Source organism: Solanum dulcamara, chromosome 3 (genome assembly GCF_947179165.1).
Source record: "Solanum dulcamara chromosome 3, daSolDulc1.2, whole genome shotgun sequence".
NCBI classification, from domain to species: Eukaryota; Viridiplantae; Streptophyta; class Magnoliopsida; order Solanales; family Solanaceae; genus Solanum; species Solanum dulcamara.
The window spans coordinates 81084969-81104852 of NC_077239.1; the positions used below are offsets into that span (position 1 = coordinate 81084969).

At 29.2% G+C, this 19884-nt stretch overlaps 1 protein-coding gene across 1 annotated transcript; it reads right to left on the reverse strand.

Annotated features, from left to right (window-relative positions):
• Positions 1 to 7671: 7671 nt before the first annotated feature.
• LOC129883297 (UDP-glucuronate 4-epimerase 6) lies at positions 7672 to 9561 on the reverse strand. Its single transcript, XM_055957946.1, has one exon. The coding sequence runs from the start codon at positions 9344 to 9346 to the stop codon at positions 8000 to 8002; it is 1347 nt and encodes a 448-aa protein (XP_055813921.1). The 5' UTR covers positions 9347 to 9561; the 3' UTR covers positions 7672 to 7999.
• Positions 9562 to 19884: the final 10323 nt, after the last annotated feature.

A 19884-nucleotide genomic window follows, 5' to 3' on the forward strand; every position in this document is an offset into this window, starting at 1 on the left:
ATGGGTAGGGGTTATAGGGTGGTAAGCGATTATGATATACGAAGGTAGAGATGAAAATAAAGTGTATTAAATGATGCGAAGGACACAGTCAGTATAAAATGCCATTTGTATAACTTATTTTTCCTACTTACATAAGATAAGTCATTTTTTCATTTTTAACTAACTTATTTTCCTAAACCAACTATTCACTTCTTGTTAACAAAGAAGAACACTTTTCTAATGTTTAAATTTCAATTGACATGAAATCATAGTCCTTAATTGATAAGAGTATATTAATACAATAAGAATGTTGTCCCACTACTTACATACAAATATTTGAGTGCAATCTTTTAAATGTTTAATAATCTTATTATTAATTGGCTTTTTGTGCAACTAATTAATCCTTGCCGACACTTTTATTTTCCCAATTGAGTTATTAACATGTGCCTATGGTCCAAATAAATTGATATTTACAAATCAATTAAGAGTGTGACACTTACTTGAACTAAGGGTCTTATTGAAAATTACTTTTATTTTGATGAAATTACATTGAATTTAATATGTTATTGTTGTTATTATAATTAAGAGTGTGACACTACTAATTGCAAAGCAAAGTTGTCTACTTTGACATCAAGAAAATAGGATGAGAGAAAATAATAAAGGAATCTTGAGCCTGAGACTTTAGGTTATTTAAGGTATAATTTTGGACACTTTATAATTATATGAAACTATAGAAAGTAAACTACGTTGGATAAAAGTAAGGTAGAATAGCAAGTTTTTGAATCGGCAAATTTAGTGACTATTTCAAATGTAATTAGAAAATATTTATATTTTAAAATCGAAAATAAACAAAAACATCTTGCGTTGAAACACAAATTGAACAAGTAGAATTTCAGTATAATGTGATGAAGTTCGAAAAAGTTTTGAAGTTTCCAGCAATAGGAATAATTCCAATAATGATTTAAGGAGTTTGATCTATGGAATTTTTTTAAAAAAATAAGTACCACGAGTGAAATAGTGATAAAGTATTAAAATAGGTTTCATAAGTGAAATATTGATAAACATATAAGTCTTAAATGGTCTTTTATAGACACTTACAATTTTATACATAAAAATAAAGATTTCATGTATGAAAAAAATTTGTAAAATATGAATATAAAACCAATTGACCCATTGGAATTTCAATTTTTACAAATAGAAACATCATGATTCTGACCTAGAGTTTGAACAAGCCTTGTTATAAATATTTTTTTGATAAGTAAAATTTCAAGCTTGTATTATAAAGTTCAACTTATCCTAGACTCTGAACTTATAAAAGAATCTCAAATTTCATGAAAATTAAAAAAATAGTCAAATGCCCCTCTAATCTATTAATCAATTATTAATTACACACTTATACTACACGAAATTTTATTATGCCCCGGACTATTCTTGTAAACTTTTGTTTTATGGAGTAATTAACTTTTTTGTCTCAACATTGACCATGCACGACGGAATTAAAAAGTACTGATCGTGCGGTCAATTCATGTATTTAATTTATTTATTTTTTAAAAATAGAATTATATATAACTAATTAGGTGTTCGTATTTCAAGTCAAAGATTTAGCTTATTTCTTATAATATTACATATGACAAAAACAGAGCTAATTACGAATTCGACAAAATCCAATAATTTCAATCAAAATTACGTAATTTAATAAATAGTATATTCTAGGACTCAGAAGTAAGCGGACTTTTTAAAAATTTAAAATTTGAATCCGCATAGTATATGGACCCTTAATTAAATAAATTTTCAATATAATTGCAAAGCATGTTTCATTGTCAGCAATCTAGATCTAGCAATCAATGTTCTTCAATTATGTGTTACTTTCAAAGACTCAACTAATTATTTTTAATGAAATAAATTCATAGTTGAAGCTTTTAAAAAATGTTAAAGATCTTATAATAGCTAGGAACTTTCAAGGAAAATGCCAACATATAAAATCTTCATATGGATTGCTCCACCATTTGCGGTAGGCCAAGAAAAAATGGGAAGTTCTAAATTATTTGTTTTAAAATATTATATGATTCTTAAAAATATTCTGCAGATACATTTCATTTGAGTAATTATTTACATATATTAAAAAATAATTATATTTATTTTCAAAAATTTAAAAGTATCATATAAATTATGGCAGAGGAAACAATAAGGAGGTCGCGACTAGCGTTTGCTTTTGTTGGGAAGATTGTAATATTTTGGTGCATAACTCTTTTTTTTTTCTTTTTAAGGGAGTGGTTCGATTATTCACCGTGATTTTAATCTTTTTCTTTCAATTTTAAGAAAGAAAAATCTCAAAAAATTCGTCAATAAATGATGAACTAGAGATCCTAAACTAAAAAGGAGTCCATGACCCTATTTTAGAGGTCGAATTCCAAAAACAAATCAGTGTTAGAAGTATTCAAATTCATAAAATTACTACGAAACAAGGCTTGAACCAATTTGAGACTTTGGATGGTTTTAAGTCCAGAGCCCTATTCTGATTACAGAGTGCGGGTAGCCGACAAGTAGGTTAGCAAACTGGTGAATCAATATGCTTTGCTCCTGCCTATTCAGGATTCCAAGAGAGATTGGGTCTGGTTTTTCTACCCAATCCATGTATGTAATGGAATAGAGTACCGCACCACTGAGACATATTCAAAATTTAAAGTATATTTATAATAACTTTCACCAAAGTAAAGAATAGGAAAAATGAGTACGTTCTATCCTCTCCAGATCCTATTTTGTGGAATTTTACTGTGTATTTTATTGTTGTTGTATTTATAATGACTTTAAATTATATTATAATAATAACTGAGTTTACACACAAATAAATATTTATAGATATCTGCACATTAATTTCTTACTATATATGACATGACATATTTAATATCATAAGATTAATTAAACGGTATTTTGATATATTATCTTTAATTTAATATCACATGGTTCAAAAGTCTTATTTACTTTCTTAAATTTCATATTAAGATTAAAATTAAATAAATAAATTAAAATAAAAAAATACTATAATAATAATTAAACTCAAAGATAAATATTTATAAATATTTAGATGTGAATATATTATGAGATCTTGTATTAAAAAATCTTCCTTAGTCAAAATAAATTTGTAAAAAGAGAAGGGCGTGTGGGGTAGGCAGACAAAAAACATATTCTTAGTTCTTTATCTAGCTGGAGCATTTCCATTTTCCTTTTTATTAATTTCTCTTTTTCTTTTCTTTTTTTTTTCTCTTTAAAAGGAAAATTATGCGTTTAATTATGATTAGATTTTTCTTGTCTAATCGTGTTTGAGAGTTCTGAGTCGGTGCCTACAAGTTTGTCAAACTCACAAGGTGTTATATGTGGACTTTTTTTTGGAATATGTTCGAGTCAAATAGCAAATCGTAATAGATATAGAAACTTAGATTATATTTGAATTTCATAAAAATAGATAATATAAATGGGAATATTTTGTAATGATAGATTAATGAAACACTTTTTTGAGATTATAATTAGGTGATTCACTTGATTTCTTTAATTTAAATAAGTTGGACGAATTTGTAAATATTCGTATATATAATAAGCGTGTAGACACACTATTCAGATGAAATTTGTTAGTTTTCATAAAATTTTCATTTCACTCAACAATGTTATTATTTTATTTTTAAGATTATCGATGTAAATAATATTCCTATTTCAATTTTTGCCTCCTCTTCTTCCTTTGAATCAATATTTTTGTGTCAGACCGAATCGATATGCCTCTTGTGAGAGGATATCTACATCATTCCGATCAAGGAGATTAGATTCATTATGATAGGGATATTTTTTTCCTTAATAAAAGATAAAATGTATATACAGAAAATCATCATTTGGTAATGGTATGCTCTTGATCAGATTTACGTATCCACGGGAGCTTATTCCCTCGTAATAAGTTAACTGACAAACAAAGTGCACAAATATCTAATTTTGGAATTATTGTTTAAGCTATATGAGCACATAAAAAAATTATAAGCTAATCCATTTGAAATAACTTCATATATGCGTGGTTTGAAACTAGATTTTGTCAAGCCAAACTTCACATGAAAAGTCTGAATTTTTATACATATGAAATTTCAGACATTTTGAAAATAGTTAAGCTTTGTCATACTTAATTCAGAAACCACATATCTGAAATTGTTCTCAAAATGAATAGATATACAAAAAAATTAAAAACATTGAGTACATATCAAAAAATAATGTCCTAATAAGATATACCTCATGAACTTTTTAAGTTGATCAACATTCAACAATAACAAAATTCTTTTGAAACTAAATACGGCCTTTATGATGCAATATTTTAAAGTTAAGTTGAAATGATTTGATTTATTATACAATATTAGATATGTGTGGTTTTTACTTGAATCTTACGTGAGTCTATTTTCGAGATTGTTTTGTGATTTTATTATCTCATTGAGGTACTACAAGTTTGAATTGCAATGACGTGGATTTTTACGTGTAGTTCTTCAATTGCATATAGATTTATTTGAATTCAGTAATTTCGATTAAAATTTATGTGTTAAAAAATTTACTATATTAAATATTTAATTAAAAATATTCGATTGTAAATTTATTTAATTATATTATTATTTTAAAATTATTATAAAATTTATAAATTTAAAATTTTAAATCTACGTCATATTAATCAGGTGGGGTATGAGGAGCACAAAGAAGCCAACATGTATTATATGGTCCAAAAATATGATGAAACATATGAGGGAATCCACTTTATGAAAAAATGACATTACCTTTTGATTTGTAAAGGGCTTCAGGTTCTGCCAAATGTTTTTGAAAAAGCAGTAACAGATAAGAACTGAAAATTGAGCCTCAAACTTTAGAATAGCTACACTTAAATTGCAATTTATGTTAGCAATTTAGCATAGTAAAAAGGCAAATAGAAAACAAAAAAAAAAGGAAATTAAATTAAAAACAAGAATGAAATATATATGTATATATTTATTTCTCATTTGATGTGGGATACTTGTACTTTAATTAATTGACTAAATCTATATTTGTTTGAAAAGTTTTATATTAGGGGCAACATACTCATTAACAAGAATGAAATAATACTTATCAGACCGTGACGATCAATCAGTAGTTATCACACATATATTCTGTCAGCTTTTAGTTCTATGATTGGGTAAAACAGCCTTTGAAGGTGTCATTTGGTGCTGTCGGCTTTGGTGTCTAAGGGAAGAAACATTTAATTTATTCATTGTATTTTTTTAATTAAAAAAAACTATTAGCTCAATTTCCCACATTTGCAGTTTATTGATTGGTTTTTACCAATAGTACTGTATTTACTTTTCAAACTGCTTGATATTACCGTCATGGGCCGGAGCTAGAAAGAGCATCTGTGGTACATTCAAATCTATCAGCGGAAAATTATATTATGTATATAGTTAAAATTATTCTTTTAATTCCTATATTTATAGTAAATGTTAAATTCTCTTTATAGCTTTTACATATCTTTACTTCTTAATATTTTGAATTTTTTAATAAAATTTAGACTTCTCACCTAACTCACGCGTATAAAAAAAATTAAAAAGAAAAAATGGAAGGAGACTAAGATAGCTTCACATGTACCACTTATAACAAAAAAAGGCTGTTGAGATATTGATGTCAAATATCATCTTAAAAGTACAAAGACCCCTATTCTTCATTGATTATAACTTCCAAACATACACATTTTGAATATGAAATTTACTATTCATGGAATATATTTTCATGTGTTATGTGTTGAAGTAGTTATATTTCCTGCTTAGTCCATCTAGCTAGATTATTAAACAACAGAAAAGGAATTTGAAACATTTCACAAATTAAAGAATAATTAATTAAAAGTAGTTAGATAATGTATACAACAATATATAATTTATTCATTGATATTTTATCAGTGGAGTTTGAAGAGGATAATATCTATGCAGATCTTGTTTTTATTTTGAGCCAATAAAAAAATTATTTTCGATAGGCAATAAGCCATTTTTAAATATGTATATAATAGAAAAAAGTAGAGTTGAAGCTTATCTTCTGGAAATTAATATATACTACAAATTTTCAGCATAAAAATAATGCTAAGCTTTTTTATAATTAGCTGTACAAGACAGAGAATAGAAATAAGAAATAAATAAGAAAAAGACACATCATGCATGATTCATGGGTGGCCTATTAAAAATAGTTGTTATTAGTCCTCATTTGGCGTATTCTTCAAGTTGTATATATCCTTCCCTTTAATCATGTGTTATCTTTTTACTATTTATTATGTAAGTTTATGATTATACATCACTTTTCCTGTCTTAATACTTTTTGAGAATCATTAGTTTACATACATATAAAAATTCTTGTCATATAAGTAGTTGTCTCTGTCATATATAAACTATGTGAAATTATACTGTATTATAGTTTGTAGTGATAATATTAATTGGATAATGTCTTTGATAGATGAAAGATGATGACACTAATGACCAATTCTGAAAGATCACTCTTTCGTGGTAAATTTATTTGGGTGGTTTTTTTTGTTCTTTTTGTTATCCCTCTTGTATTAAGGTTAGCAAATCAGAAACAATAAATATGAAAATAAGAAAATAGTATCCTAATCCATAGAATTCACTGTGTGTTCTTAAGAAATTTAATTGTCTCGCTGTACCCGAGGTTGGTTATGGATTATTTTCTCTCAAGATAAAATGAATAAACTATTAAAGAAATAGTTGTACCTCAAACTTCAATAATTTCAGCGAACTCAAAAGTCAGCAACAAAATCACACAAATACTCAACTTTGTTTGTAAGAAAATATATGCAGAAGAGAAAAAAAATCAATATTTAAAAATGAGAGGAAAATCCTCTATTTATAGACAACAAATGTAGTGTGAACAGATGCTTATTGTAGCTTATCGGAAAAGTCACAATCCTTCATAAAAGTTACAACCTTTCAAAATGGTCACAATACTTTAAAAGGTCACAACCTTTCGAAAAGTCACAACCTTTTATTTCTCATTCACACTTTTAAAATTCAACACTTTTTATTAAAGAACCGTGATGTTTAAAACTTTTATTTTTTCTATTAGTGTTTGATATTTATATTAGAATACGATTAAATCCGAATTCTAATAGAATCTTGGACTTTTGGAAGTCCTTTTTTTTCCTTAAAAATTCTGCTAATTCTGATCTTACCATACTTCAACTAGTATGGATTTGAGAACTCAAATTATATAAAAATAAATTACATTCAAAAAGGAATTTTGCAACTATATATATATATATATATATATATATATATATATATACATGTAGGTATACTTTGAACTTTAATGAGCAAATGACAACCTTACCCATTTTTGTTCAATCATATAAGGCATCTTCAACAGGGCTATGAAGATTTCTTCTATCATCCACTTGCAAGTCGAATAATGAAAATTTAAATCCTCTTCTCTTACTTTTTTTCCCATCTGATATTGAGTACTTGATCTTTAATGTGATTAAATTTAAATTCATGAAAAAAAATCTCATATAAAAAATAAAATATTTTTTAACAAAAACGACTTTAAATTAAGACTCGAACTGATCAACACATCTGATTAAAAATAAAGGAGTTCTTACTACTCCAACACATCCTTTATATCAAATTAAACCAGATAAAAGACAGGAGATTAATCTGGAGATGGAATCATCATTGTTGTTCCAAAATATTACAATTTTTGCACCATTTTTTTTCTTGGTACAGAAAAGAGAAAGCCAACCTCTTTTTTTCTTAAATCCTACCTACAATAATAATACCCTTTAGAAATACATTATTATAAATCCCACTTTTCATAGATCTACACTTGCCATTTCCACCCTTCTCAGATTTTCTTATTTTTTATAAATATAAAATTCTATTTCTATACTAAAAATAAACAAGTAAACACAATTTGATCCAAAAACATCAAAAGAAATAAAAAATATGTATATATTGAAAGAAGGGGTAGAATAGTCTTTTCACTTCTCCCCTTCGTTTTCCTTTTTTACCCTCGATTGAATCCCATAATAACTGACATACCACTTCACAAATTTCCTCAATCCACTCGACAAATCAGTTGTAGGCTTATAACCAAAATCCCTTAACGCAAGGCTCACGTTAGCATGTGTAAACGGAACGTCACCGTTTCGTGGCATTTTAACAACATTCTTTTTAGCCTTAACATTCAACAAATTTTCGAGAATTGCCACTAACTTCCTCACCGACACAGGTGAAGTATTCCCCAAATTGTAAACCCTCAATTGCGCCGGACCTCTCTTCTTTCCGCCGCTTCCGGTGCTCTTCTCCGCCGTGTCCAACGCGCCGACGCATCCTTTAACAATATCGTCGATGTACGTGAAGTCACGCGCCACCTCTTTATCATCCGGGGTAACGTACACGTTAATCGATTTCCCCTGAATCATATCCTTAGTGAAGAAGAAATACGCCATGTCTGGTCTTCCCCAAGGTCCGTAAACAGTGAAAAATCTCAAACCAGTTAATGAAAGCCCGTAAATATGGTTATATGTATGTGCAATTGCTTCCCCTGCTTTCTTCGTTGCTGCGTATAAACTCGCTGGTTGATCTGTTCTGTGCTCTTCGGAAAACGGGATTTTGGTGTTCAATCCATAAACAGAGCTTGACGAAGCCCAAACAATTGCAGGTTGTGGATCTGCGGCTTTAGCGATTTCTAACAGATTAACAAATCCAGCTACGTTTGAGTTCACATAAGAGAGAGGATTCTGCATCGCGTAACGAACACCAGCTTGTGCAGCTAAATGAAGGATATGAGTAAAAGGAACAATGTCGAAAAGCTTTCTGAGAAGCTCGGCATCGTTAATATCACCTTCAACAATGAAAATCTGATGCTTCGATAACTGATTTTGACGAGCTCGCTTCAATGAAGGATCGTAGTAAGAATTGAAATTGTCAAGGCCAAGAACACCATCACCTCGTTTCTTCAATGCTAAAGAACAATGAGAACCAACGAACCCAGCTGCTCCTGTCACAAGGACGGAGAGCCCATTGGGGCGGTGGGGCGTCGAGGAGTGACGAACTTGTTTTTCCCACGAAGCCCCACCACCGTAAATAGCGGAGGAAAGAAGGTTATGGGTAGTAGTGTGAATATTATTATTGAAAGTTTTTTCCGAAGTTAACGGAGGGTAATTTATAGTGAAGAAGAAAATAAGTAACAACGCTACTAATAAAGTGACACGAAATAAAAGTTTGGACGATGCAGCTATCAGTTTTGTACTATTAACTCTTCGAATATAACTGTTGTAGCGCTCTAGCTTTGTGTTTTTGCTAGTGTCAGATGGCGATGCCATTATAATTTCACACTAAATTTTTGATATATGCAGATATCAATATAGGACGATTGATTTATGATATCGTGGAATAGGAATGAAAGAAAATGAATGTATGGTTATTGGGAAATGTGGAAATGGGGAGTGCTTTGGATTGAGCAAGCCCCTAAGGAAAGAAGGGAAAGAAGAGATGTTTATAAAGGAAGAAAGATTGATGTGTGTGTGTGTGTGTGAAAGAAATAAGAGTGGTGGACCAAAGAGAGGGAGAGTGGTTTTGAGTTGTAATTGGTTGGAGGCCACTTTCTTTTTTTAGTATTCTACAATCTACATTTCTTTTATTTTTTTTAAATAGTGTAAAAAAAAATTAAAAAATAAAAAGGAATGATATGAATGATCTTTATGAATTATGACTATTGATCTCCATTCTCTAGAATATTTTGATCCAAAAAAATATTTCTATAATATATTTTCTATTGTTCAGATTTGACTTGATACATTTCTTAAGAAATTATTATAGATAATATATTATATTATTCACAATTTTTATTTTCTTTGTTTTAAATTATTTGTTATATTTCTCTTTTGCATATTTCTTAAGAAATAATAGATCATATATTTTTTTACTATTTTACCCTTATCACTCTTCAATTATAAATTTCACTTTATTTACATAGGCTGATTCAATATTTAGAATCCTCTGGGTGCCACAATGTGTCTGGTCTAAAGGTATCACGTTTAATATTTATATTTTTCTTATAAATATATATGTATATACAAATTTTTAATTGACACCATGGGGTGGCGTGACACCCCTTCCAATCTGCATAGATCTACGCCTGTTTAAGGACAAGACTAAGCTAATTTTATTTCAAGAACATTTACTATTAAATAATTAATTTCATTTTAATTTTATTAAAAGATAAGTAAATTGGGATAAATATTTTTAGTAATTTTGACAACTAATATAGGACGAAGAGAGATAATTCATCTAATATTGAAAAATAAATTAGAAATAATTAGAATATTAATAACGGGAGAGGCGTGGGCATATTTTAACGGAATCTTGAAATGCAAAAACCAGATATCTTGGATTGCACGTTGGATACTCAGCAAAGCACATTTAATGAAACACAAAATATATCTACAAGTGGTTAAACATAAGTTATTATCTATGTATGATTATAAAAATGAATCAAGGAAATAAATATAGTTTTGTGGTTAAGAAAAGACTTTATTTGACTCTCAAGAGTGAATATAAACGAGAGTTTGCTTTCTAGGAAATTTATATATTGGTCCTTGTATTTATGTAAGGAGTGAAATGCCAGCTAAAAATTGACTCAAATTGTATGGAAGAATCTCAAATCCATGTGACACACACATGAGAGAATTTATGAGAAGTGAGAACACTGATCCTTGACATACTCTTATTCAACATTATACAACTTGAAAATATATTCCTTTTGTGTTTCTTAATATATTTAAAACACAATTGTTACAAAAGAGATACGAAGAAGAGTGTACGATGTATGCAGATTTTATCATTATTTTTATTGAATAAAAAGATTGTTTTCGATAAACCATTGGTTCGAAAGAAAAGTTTATGAAGCAAGATTACAAAAATAATATGATAAGATACAAAGCAAATAAAATAACAAATTGTAATACATATTGAAGAATAAGAAACTGCGTGACCACTAACATGATTAGGCGACTAAGTTCTAAAATTTTGAAATAATTATACCTAACCAATTTTAGTGAAATAATTTATAAAAAAAAAATTAAAATGTTTAAGATAGAAATTACTAGTGTTGATTTAATTGATCCTTTGTCTACATAAATAGTGACTTCAAAGATGGAATCTGGAAAGTCATTATCCTCTTGTTTTACTTCAATTATTATCATTTCTTTTGTTGTTGCTTTCCTTTTTCCGTATTTTATCTTTTAGTAATATTTTCTTTTATATCTAGAATAAAGTGTATGACAGTTTGCCACCGACAAAATATTTTACAGCTGATAGCTTAGGCAATTATTTTTAATGATTATACAGCTATTTAATTAATAAAGGGTTATAATTAATGGAATTTAGATCTAGGGTTTAGTTTGGGGACTATACAAAAAAAAAAAGTTTCTATTTGTCATATTTTGTTATGTTTTGGAACAGTATACTTAATTGGGATGCAGAGGTGTCAAATCGATGAGTCGCAGCTATTTTTCTGATGAATTAGGGGATTTATAAATTAGTGTAAATGAAAAAATATAAAATTTATACAATACATAGATCACATAAACTACATAGTAAGACTTCAAAACAAACCAAATTTAATGTCACTAATATTTTATTCTGTACGTACGTTTTTATATATTTACTTTGTTTATTAACTTTAAATTTTTGAGAATTTATTGAGAGATGCAACGTGCATGTGCATGGATAGTAAGTGACAACGTAGTTTACGTAACAAATTCATTGAACTAACTTTTAATTCTATGTATGGGATTAAATATATTTTACTAATTTTACAAAATTGTCTTTTTATCAAAGTTACACATCGAACGATTTGGCTAGAATTGCCTAGCAGGCACTTGATCTTTTAAGAGAATAATTATTGTTCTTTTAATAAATATTGCTTTTGTGGTGTCTAGCTAGATCTAATTATAAGTAAATATACTTAAGTTTAAGTTATATGAACTAACAATATAAATAACGTGGTTTGTGGACGATTAATCGACCTTCTCTGGCTAGTGGGGACATCGACGTATTTTTTTTCCTTTCTTGTTGTAGATTTTTCGTTAATATCAATAGTAGTAGCATTATTTTCGTAGTTTTTCCCTTGCATTTGTTACTATATCTATTATTTTGTGTGTTTCGATTATCATATTATTTCACTATTATTATTGTTTTTTGTTTTCTCATTGTTGTGTAATGTTTTTCTCTATTATATTGTTTGTTATTTTCTCATTATTTCAAACTGTTATAAAATGTGTTACTTGAACCGAAGGTTTTTTGAAAATAGCATCCCTATCTCCAAAAGATAAGAATAAAATCTGTCTACACTCTACTCTTCTCATATCTCACTTATGAGACTACACCAAATATCTTATTATTGTTATATCGTAGATGTAGAGTATGAGAGACTATACTAAAAATCCTAAGTCCAAATTAAATGTCTCCATGTAAGTTGGTCCAGAGAGAAGTGGAACACATAACAAAATGGCATGTTACATCGGTGTTGTTGGCATAAAAATAAATACTATACCAATTAGAGGGGAAAGGCAAATTAAATGGACGTTCTTTTCATATACACATATACATCAACTTCACTTTTTATCACATGGAGGCAAAACATTAAGAGAACATTGAAGAAGGATGTTATTAGAATAGAGAGGGACCCTAGGGGATGGGGGGATTCAAGCCACTCAAAATTTAAGAAATTTTAAATAAATTGAATAAACAAAAATTGTCAAATATAACCTAACTTGAGTTGTAAAGGTGTCAAAGATACCTTGTTAAAATGAAAAGTATATGAAGAGTCAAGATTTTTTATGAGGTATTCTAAATTTCTTATGAATAACTTTATTTGGGTTTTACTATTTAGTCCTCACCATCAACAACAACATCATCATCCCCTTTTTAAAAATTTTATTAATCAGATGAAAAATAATCCAGTTAATCTTGATTCGATATTAGAAAGTACATTGATTTTTCTCATAATAATCAAATACTTCAATCTATAAAAAAATAATATTGTACTTATTTTGGATGCCGATTAATTGAATTTACGACGCTTACATGGGAGAATGTAGCTTGTTGGTAGCGGGTTCATATAAACCCAATACTTGTGTCATGGAGTGTAAAAATTCACTAAAATTATAATAAAAATTAGATATGAGCCCATAGCTAAATTGCACACTAGGCAAAAGACAATTGACAAAGAAATGAAACCACAAATTAGTTACTCATTTATTATAAGCCAACACTCAACAGTAGCACATTTAAAGATCGATTTATTGTATTAAAAAAAAGGCGAAATCTATCGGTGGCCCCTAAAGTTGGTATCAACTTTCACTTAGACACCTAAACTAGGAGATGTTCATTTTAGACACCTTAAGTAAGGGTCAAATGTGTCATCTTGATACTTTTTATACAGTTGGCGCCTCGCGTGTTTTCCACCTATCTGAGGCGCGTAGAAGCTGTTTTTTCTTTAAAAATATTATTATTATTTTGTTGTTCTTCTTCTTCTTTATTTTTTAATATTGTTACATGTATCCATCAGTATTTACAGTTACTTATTTTAGTTCTTGTTACTTTTAAATTCTTAAGTTTATTTTTTATGCCCGGATTTCTGTCAAGATTTTCCGGCGACTTGACCATCTTTCGGGAAAAAAAAACTCGAACAACGAAGCATATCGATTTTGGAGAAGACGACGGCTGAGTGGGTGGTGTTGGAAGACCACTGATAGGGTGTGGGGTGGGGGTTAATTAGTGAGTAATTTTAGATTTGTATTAATCTTGCCGAAAAAAATGGAGGTTCATCGAATTTTTTGACCCAATTTGATTTATATTTTCGTTTGCCATTATAACTCCATATTTTCCTCTTTAGATGATATGGATAGCGTTGGATGGGTGTTGGAGGAGAAGAAGATCTGGTGGGTTGGGTGGGGTTGGGGTTGGGGTTGGGGTTGGGTAGGGTTGGAGAAGATGATGGCAGGGTGGGGGAGGGGTTGGGGTTGGGGTAGGTTGGGTTGGAGAAGATGACGGCGGGGTGGGTGGGGGTTAATAGTTGTTAATTTTTATTTTTTTTGGATAAAAAAAATGTCACGTGTCATCAAATTATTGATCATTTTTTTCTATTCAAGTCATTATTTGATAATTATTTTTGATATATATATATATATGTCACGTGTCTTTATTTAATTCGCTGCTTTTGACACGTCAGGCGAGTGTATTACACATACTTAATATATTTTGGTGATTGTCAAAAAAATGTCAAGATGACACATTCGACCCTTACTTGAGATGTCTAAAATGAACATCTACTGGTGTAGATTTCTAAGTGAAAATTTGTGTCAACTTTAGGGGACCACTGATGGTTTCGCCTAAAAAGAATTAGAGTTGGGTCGACTTTAATTTGATGGGACGTACTAAGGGTTGTCTCAATATTGGAATATAGGAGATTTTAACTTACTTCCTTATCTAACAAGTATGTACTCTCCAAAATGTACTAACCTTAATGTCATTTTTAGCATTTAGCATGATTTATTATACGATAACGATAGTTGATAAGAAAATTATTAATAAGATAAATAGCCAGAAGCAGATTAATGATGTCTAAATCATGTACGTCGATATTACACATATATTACGTGTCTCGTAAATGTTTCCATGTACCCTGAAATTCGCATTGACACTAATACGGAGATGATTTACATTATAGGTAAAAAAAAATCATATTCAAAATTTGAACTCGAGAATCTAGGTTTTCGAGTAATATGAATGTTTGGTTCAAAAGAAAAGGCAAAATGGTGTAAGGTTGTGAAAAATATGTAGCTCTAATAATAATGGTCGAGGGTTTGGGAGAATAAATATTATGTTGAGATTAGGAAAACATAGAAAATTGATCATGAATTAATATTTCATGATGATTTTTTCATTTGAGAAAAAATAACGATAAAAGTCTTTATTCATAGATTAAAAATAGTTAAGTGAAACAAAATGTAGAAATAAAGAACCATAATTTTCATTTGCCTAGAAACATACTCAATTTTGGTGAGTAAAGTTATTTAATACTTATAAATATTTTAATAAAATAATGAAATGATAAACAATTGCAGATTTATTTATTATTTATTTCTTCCTCCTTAAATGTTCTTTATGGTTACTCTTAGACCCTGTAAATAGTCTTACCCAACTTAAGATATTTTAAATGATATTGATGTCAGTGAATGTACTTATGTGATTTTTTAAATGTACAAGGCTTTATTTTTGTTACTCTATTTATTAATTACTTATTTTATTTTATTTTATTGCTAGAGGAAATTTGGAACTTTTACTTAATTGATGCCCATTTCGTTATCAATCATTGAATTGGATATGTGCCGACACTAACGTTTAACAAGTTTAATCCTCTCGTCATATTTGAAAACAAAACAACAATTATTTATTTTTTTATTCAACGTTCGATATTGAAGATTTAACTAAATTTAAATTTATCCCTTACAAAGATCTAATTGAAGCCCACAGCTTTCATAGAATATATAGGGATTGAAAATAATGCATGGTCCTTATTTTTATTGCTTTCACACATTGATTTATGATTGGTCGAGGGAGAGGTGGGGAGGCATATCAATTTTGACTTTCAAACGGCTTTATTCATTTTGCGAGTTAAAAAATATTTATACAATCAAATTATTTATATATAAGTATAGTTTATAGCAAAATATAAGGATCGATATTATAATTTAGCAAGTTATGATGATGATCTTGCATTATCTAATTGTATTTTACATATTGAATGATCCGATAAAATATTCAGATTACAATGATATAATGTAGGTGGTTCGTTATCCCAACTCTGTATGTACAAATGAAATTATTGTAGGTAATTTGTTATCACAAATTAAATTATGTTGATTAAAAATCTTTATATTATGATTGGTACATAATTTAAATCCTTATCCTTCTAGCATAAAGATTGAGAAGAAATTTTCCTTGGAAATATCCTTTACTACTCAGAGTAATTGGAGGCTTACTTGTCATCCTAAATGTGCAAGTGGATAACACGAGAAAATTGCAACTTATTATCGTATAATTTTAAATATAAAATATTGAGTTGATCTAATCTAATTTAGCTTCAAAAATGAATCAACTGACTTTTGAAAAAAGAAAAATGACAACAAATTCGCGACAAAGGGAGTAAAAGTTTATATACAAATTAAATCTATATCATACATTCATTGACTTAGTATAAATATCATATTCAGATAATTCAGTTTTTACTGAATTACTAGACGTTCATGTAAAGTACTCGATATAACTTTTGTTCAAATTTTGTATACTTGTAAACAGTGGCGGAGCCAGAATTTTGATTAAGAGGTTTTAAAATTTGAAGAAGTAGACACATGAACTAGTCGAAGGGGGTTCGACATTTACTATATATACATAAAAAAATTATTTTAGTAATGTATAAATAATATAATTTCCCGTCAAAGGGGATTCGGAGGAACCCCTAACCATAACGTAGCTCCGCCACTGCTCCTATATAATCAGAGGTATTTGACTGTGAACCTTTTCTTTTGTTGTTACATGTATTAACTTAAAATTTTTATAAAATAATTAATAAATTTTAAATTCTAAATTCGTTTTCCTCGTTTGTACGGAGGATGAGGGCACCCCTACGCTACAAGGACAGACCAAAGTCCACAGTTATTCATTTGTCTTTAAATGTGCAAGTGGACTAGCAAGTAGTACTCATAGTCTTTAAGACACTCTACACTTGTCCAATTTTTTCACAGAAGGAAAATTTATTGATATTTCTTGACATGAATTAAGTATTTGAACTTTTTTTTAATCATGAGTACTCAATTCATTTGATTTTTACTATTCATAACATGTCTTTTGAACTTTATATGTGTGTATTTGAGACTATATCTACTAGTCGAATTGAACCTCAACTTATAATTTCAAATTCACACTAAATAAATTTCACATTAGAACGTAAAAAATGATTAAAAGGGTTGTCCGATGTACTAAAGCTTTCGCTATGTGCGGGGTTCGGAAAAGGGCTTGACCACAAGGGACTATTGTACGCAACCTTACCTTGCATTTCTGCCAGAGGCGGTTTTCAAGGCTTGAATCCGTGACCTCCTGGTCACATGGCATCAACTTTACCAGTTACTCCAAGTTTCCCCTTCTAAAAAGTAAAAAATGATTCATAACAAAAATGATTTTGTATCCAAGAATCGACAAAAACTTCTAACTAAAAACTTTTAAAAAAAATACTTATTGCTCCACGATAGCTTTTGTCGATTGAGAAAAATAAGTTTAGTAAGAAATGTCGTTTCATTAGGTAAATGTAAACAAAACAAGCAAAACGACAAAGCTAGGATGTCCAAATTCCTTTTATATATATATATATATATAATATATATCATTTTATTTTATTTTTTATCACCTATCATCATTAATATACACACGACCACGAAAATATGTCGGCAGAGGACTATTATAGTCCACAAGATACTTTTATTCCTTCTTGTTGTAATTTCATGAACCTTATGGGGTTTTAATGTCATTTCATGAACTATAAGTTCTATGTATAGTTGAATTACATTCCCTACACATTGACCCACACGTTTATAAATGTGAGAGAAACGTCCCTTACTATTTTTTTGTTTTGTTTCTTTTTGTGTTGGTTCTTGAAATAGACTTTTCTCATTAATCAATTATCTTCTGTCCACTTGAAGAAATCAATCAATTGATTTTTTCAAAAAGACAAAAAAATAAGACTAATATTATAGTAGGGTTAAATAAAATTAGAATTATACAATAACAACATATTCAGTGAAATTTTACTACGTGGAGTAAAGAAAGAATAAGTATACACGGATCTTATCACTACCTCATGAAAGTAGAGAATTTTTTAAATCACTATGTACATGTATATTAAAATTCAAAAGAAAAGTACATATGACATAAGAATAACTTGTCCAAAATTAGCTATAAATATCATCGTTAGTCGATTGATAAATAAGTCGTCGCTAGTAAAATTTTCTAATTATATGGTTCTAGTTCATTGTAATTGAGACTCACTTGGTTGTTCAACACGGATATAATTGAGAGAAAAATGATTGATATTGTAATTTGTTGACCAATTAAGAGTTGAATTTTACTTTCTTAACATATATTTTATTTTATAGACTTATGTGCCAAACTTTTTTGTCCATGACATGGAGAAGACTACGTATATGATGACTTTTGTTTCTAACATTGTTAATTGATTGAAATACTCACGTATTATTTTTCGATTTTTTCATCATTCTATTCTAATATTAAGTAAATTTAGCTTCTTTTTTTATTTCTCTTATGGCTAATTTTATTTCTTCGTTGCAAGGATCATATTAATATAGAGGTTGTATTGTAAAAAAAAAAGAAGGAAGATTTTACCGTTGTCACCTAGTTCTTATAATAATACATATTAGTAATAAACTATGGTTTAATGATAAAAGAGCATATAAATTGGTTTAAATATCAGGTGTCGATAAGTATTTACACTATCTCATTCGGTCACATTTACTAGGTGAAGGTAGTATTATATTTCAATTTACATTTTGCATAACCATTGTCCCCGCAATTTTTTCTAACAATCACTTGAATTTTTTATCTACAACACAATATTTAGAGTTTAATGATATTGATGAGTCGGGAGTCTCCCTCATAATAAGTGTGAGCTCGATTCTCGCTACCCCCTTCTTCTTCCCCTCTAGCGGTACCCTATGTAATAAAAAAATAATAAGGAAAATGTTTAACATAAAAAAGGAAAAGGAAAAGAGATGTTGTAATTCCCCCTACTAAATATCAATATCACAATCTTCATTTATTTTGGTATATGTTGGTGAGGGGATTGGATGAAAAAGGAATATGAACAAATCCAAGTACACAAAAGGCCCACCCACATGCAATGGATTAATAAGTCATTAATCTCAGTGGCTATCATCTTTTTAACGTATTTCTTTTCTTAAGTCAATTTCGACTTTTTTGAAAGAAAAAAGAAAAGACAAAAGTATTTTCAGTTGCCAAGATCTCACATATCACAATCACTTATGTACTGTTTTTTTCCCCTATTTGCTCTTGATAAATTCCATGAGATGTAAAAATGGAGGAAAGCAAAGACAAGGTTGAGATGGTTCAGACATGTGAAGAAGAGATGTACAGATGCCTCAATGAAGAAGTTGGATATGATGGGTTTGAGAAGAGGTAGAGGAAGACCAAAGAAGTATAAGAGACAGGTGATTACAGGAGGACATGGCGCATATGTAGCTTATCTAAGACATGACCCTAATAGGAGGATATGAAGGTCAAGTATTAGGGTAAAATATTAGTAGGTAGTTTATAGTCGAGTATTGTCTAGTTTCTCTTATCAGTATTATTATTATGACTCTCTCACTATCCTAATATTACTTCATGTTGATTTCTCGCTTCTTCGATATTCGTAATATTTGTTGTTAATGTTCTTTTCTACATTATATCATGACTTTTATACTACTATATTTCCTTGTTATATTGTTTGATATCCTTTATCTGAGCTGATGATATGTCGAGAACAAGCTATCTATCTTCACAAGATAGGAGTAAAACATACACACCACCTCGTCAGATTCTACTCGTGAAATTTCACTAAATATGTTGTTGTGTTATTTATTTTATAAAGAAGACTGGAAGGAAAATCAACAATGGGCTATAATGTCTAACGCGTACACCAACGAATTGGCCCATGAAGCTAATTACAGGCCCAACCCAAAGTAGAAATACAAGGTGTGGATTGGGCCTGTGTGTCACAATAGGA

Excerpts from the sequence above, each read along its gene's own strand:
- LOC129883297 (XM_055957946.1), bottom strand. The coding sequence starts at position 9,346 with ATGGCATCGCCATCTGACACTAGCAAAAACACAAAGCTAGAGCGCTAC.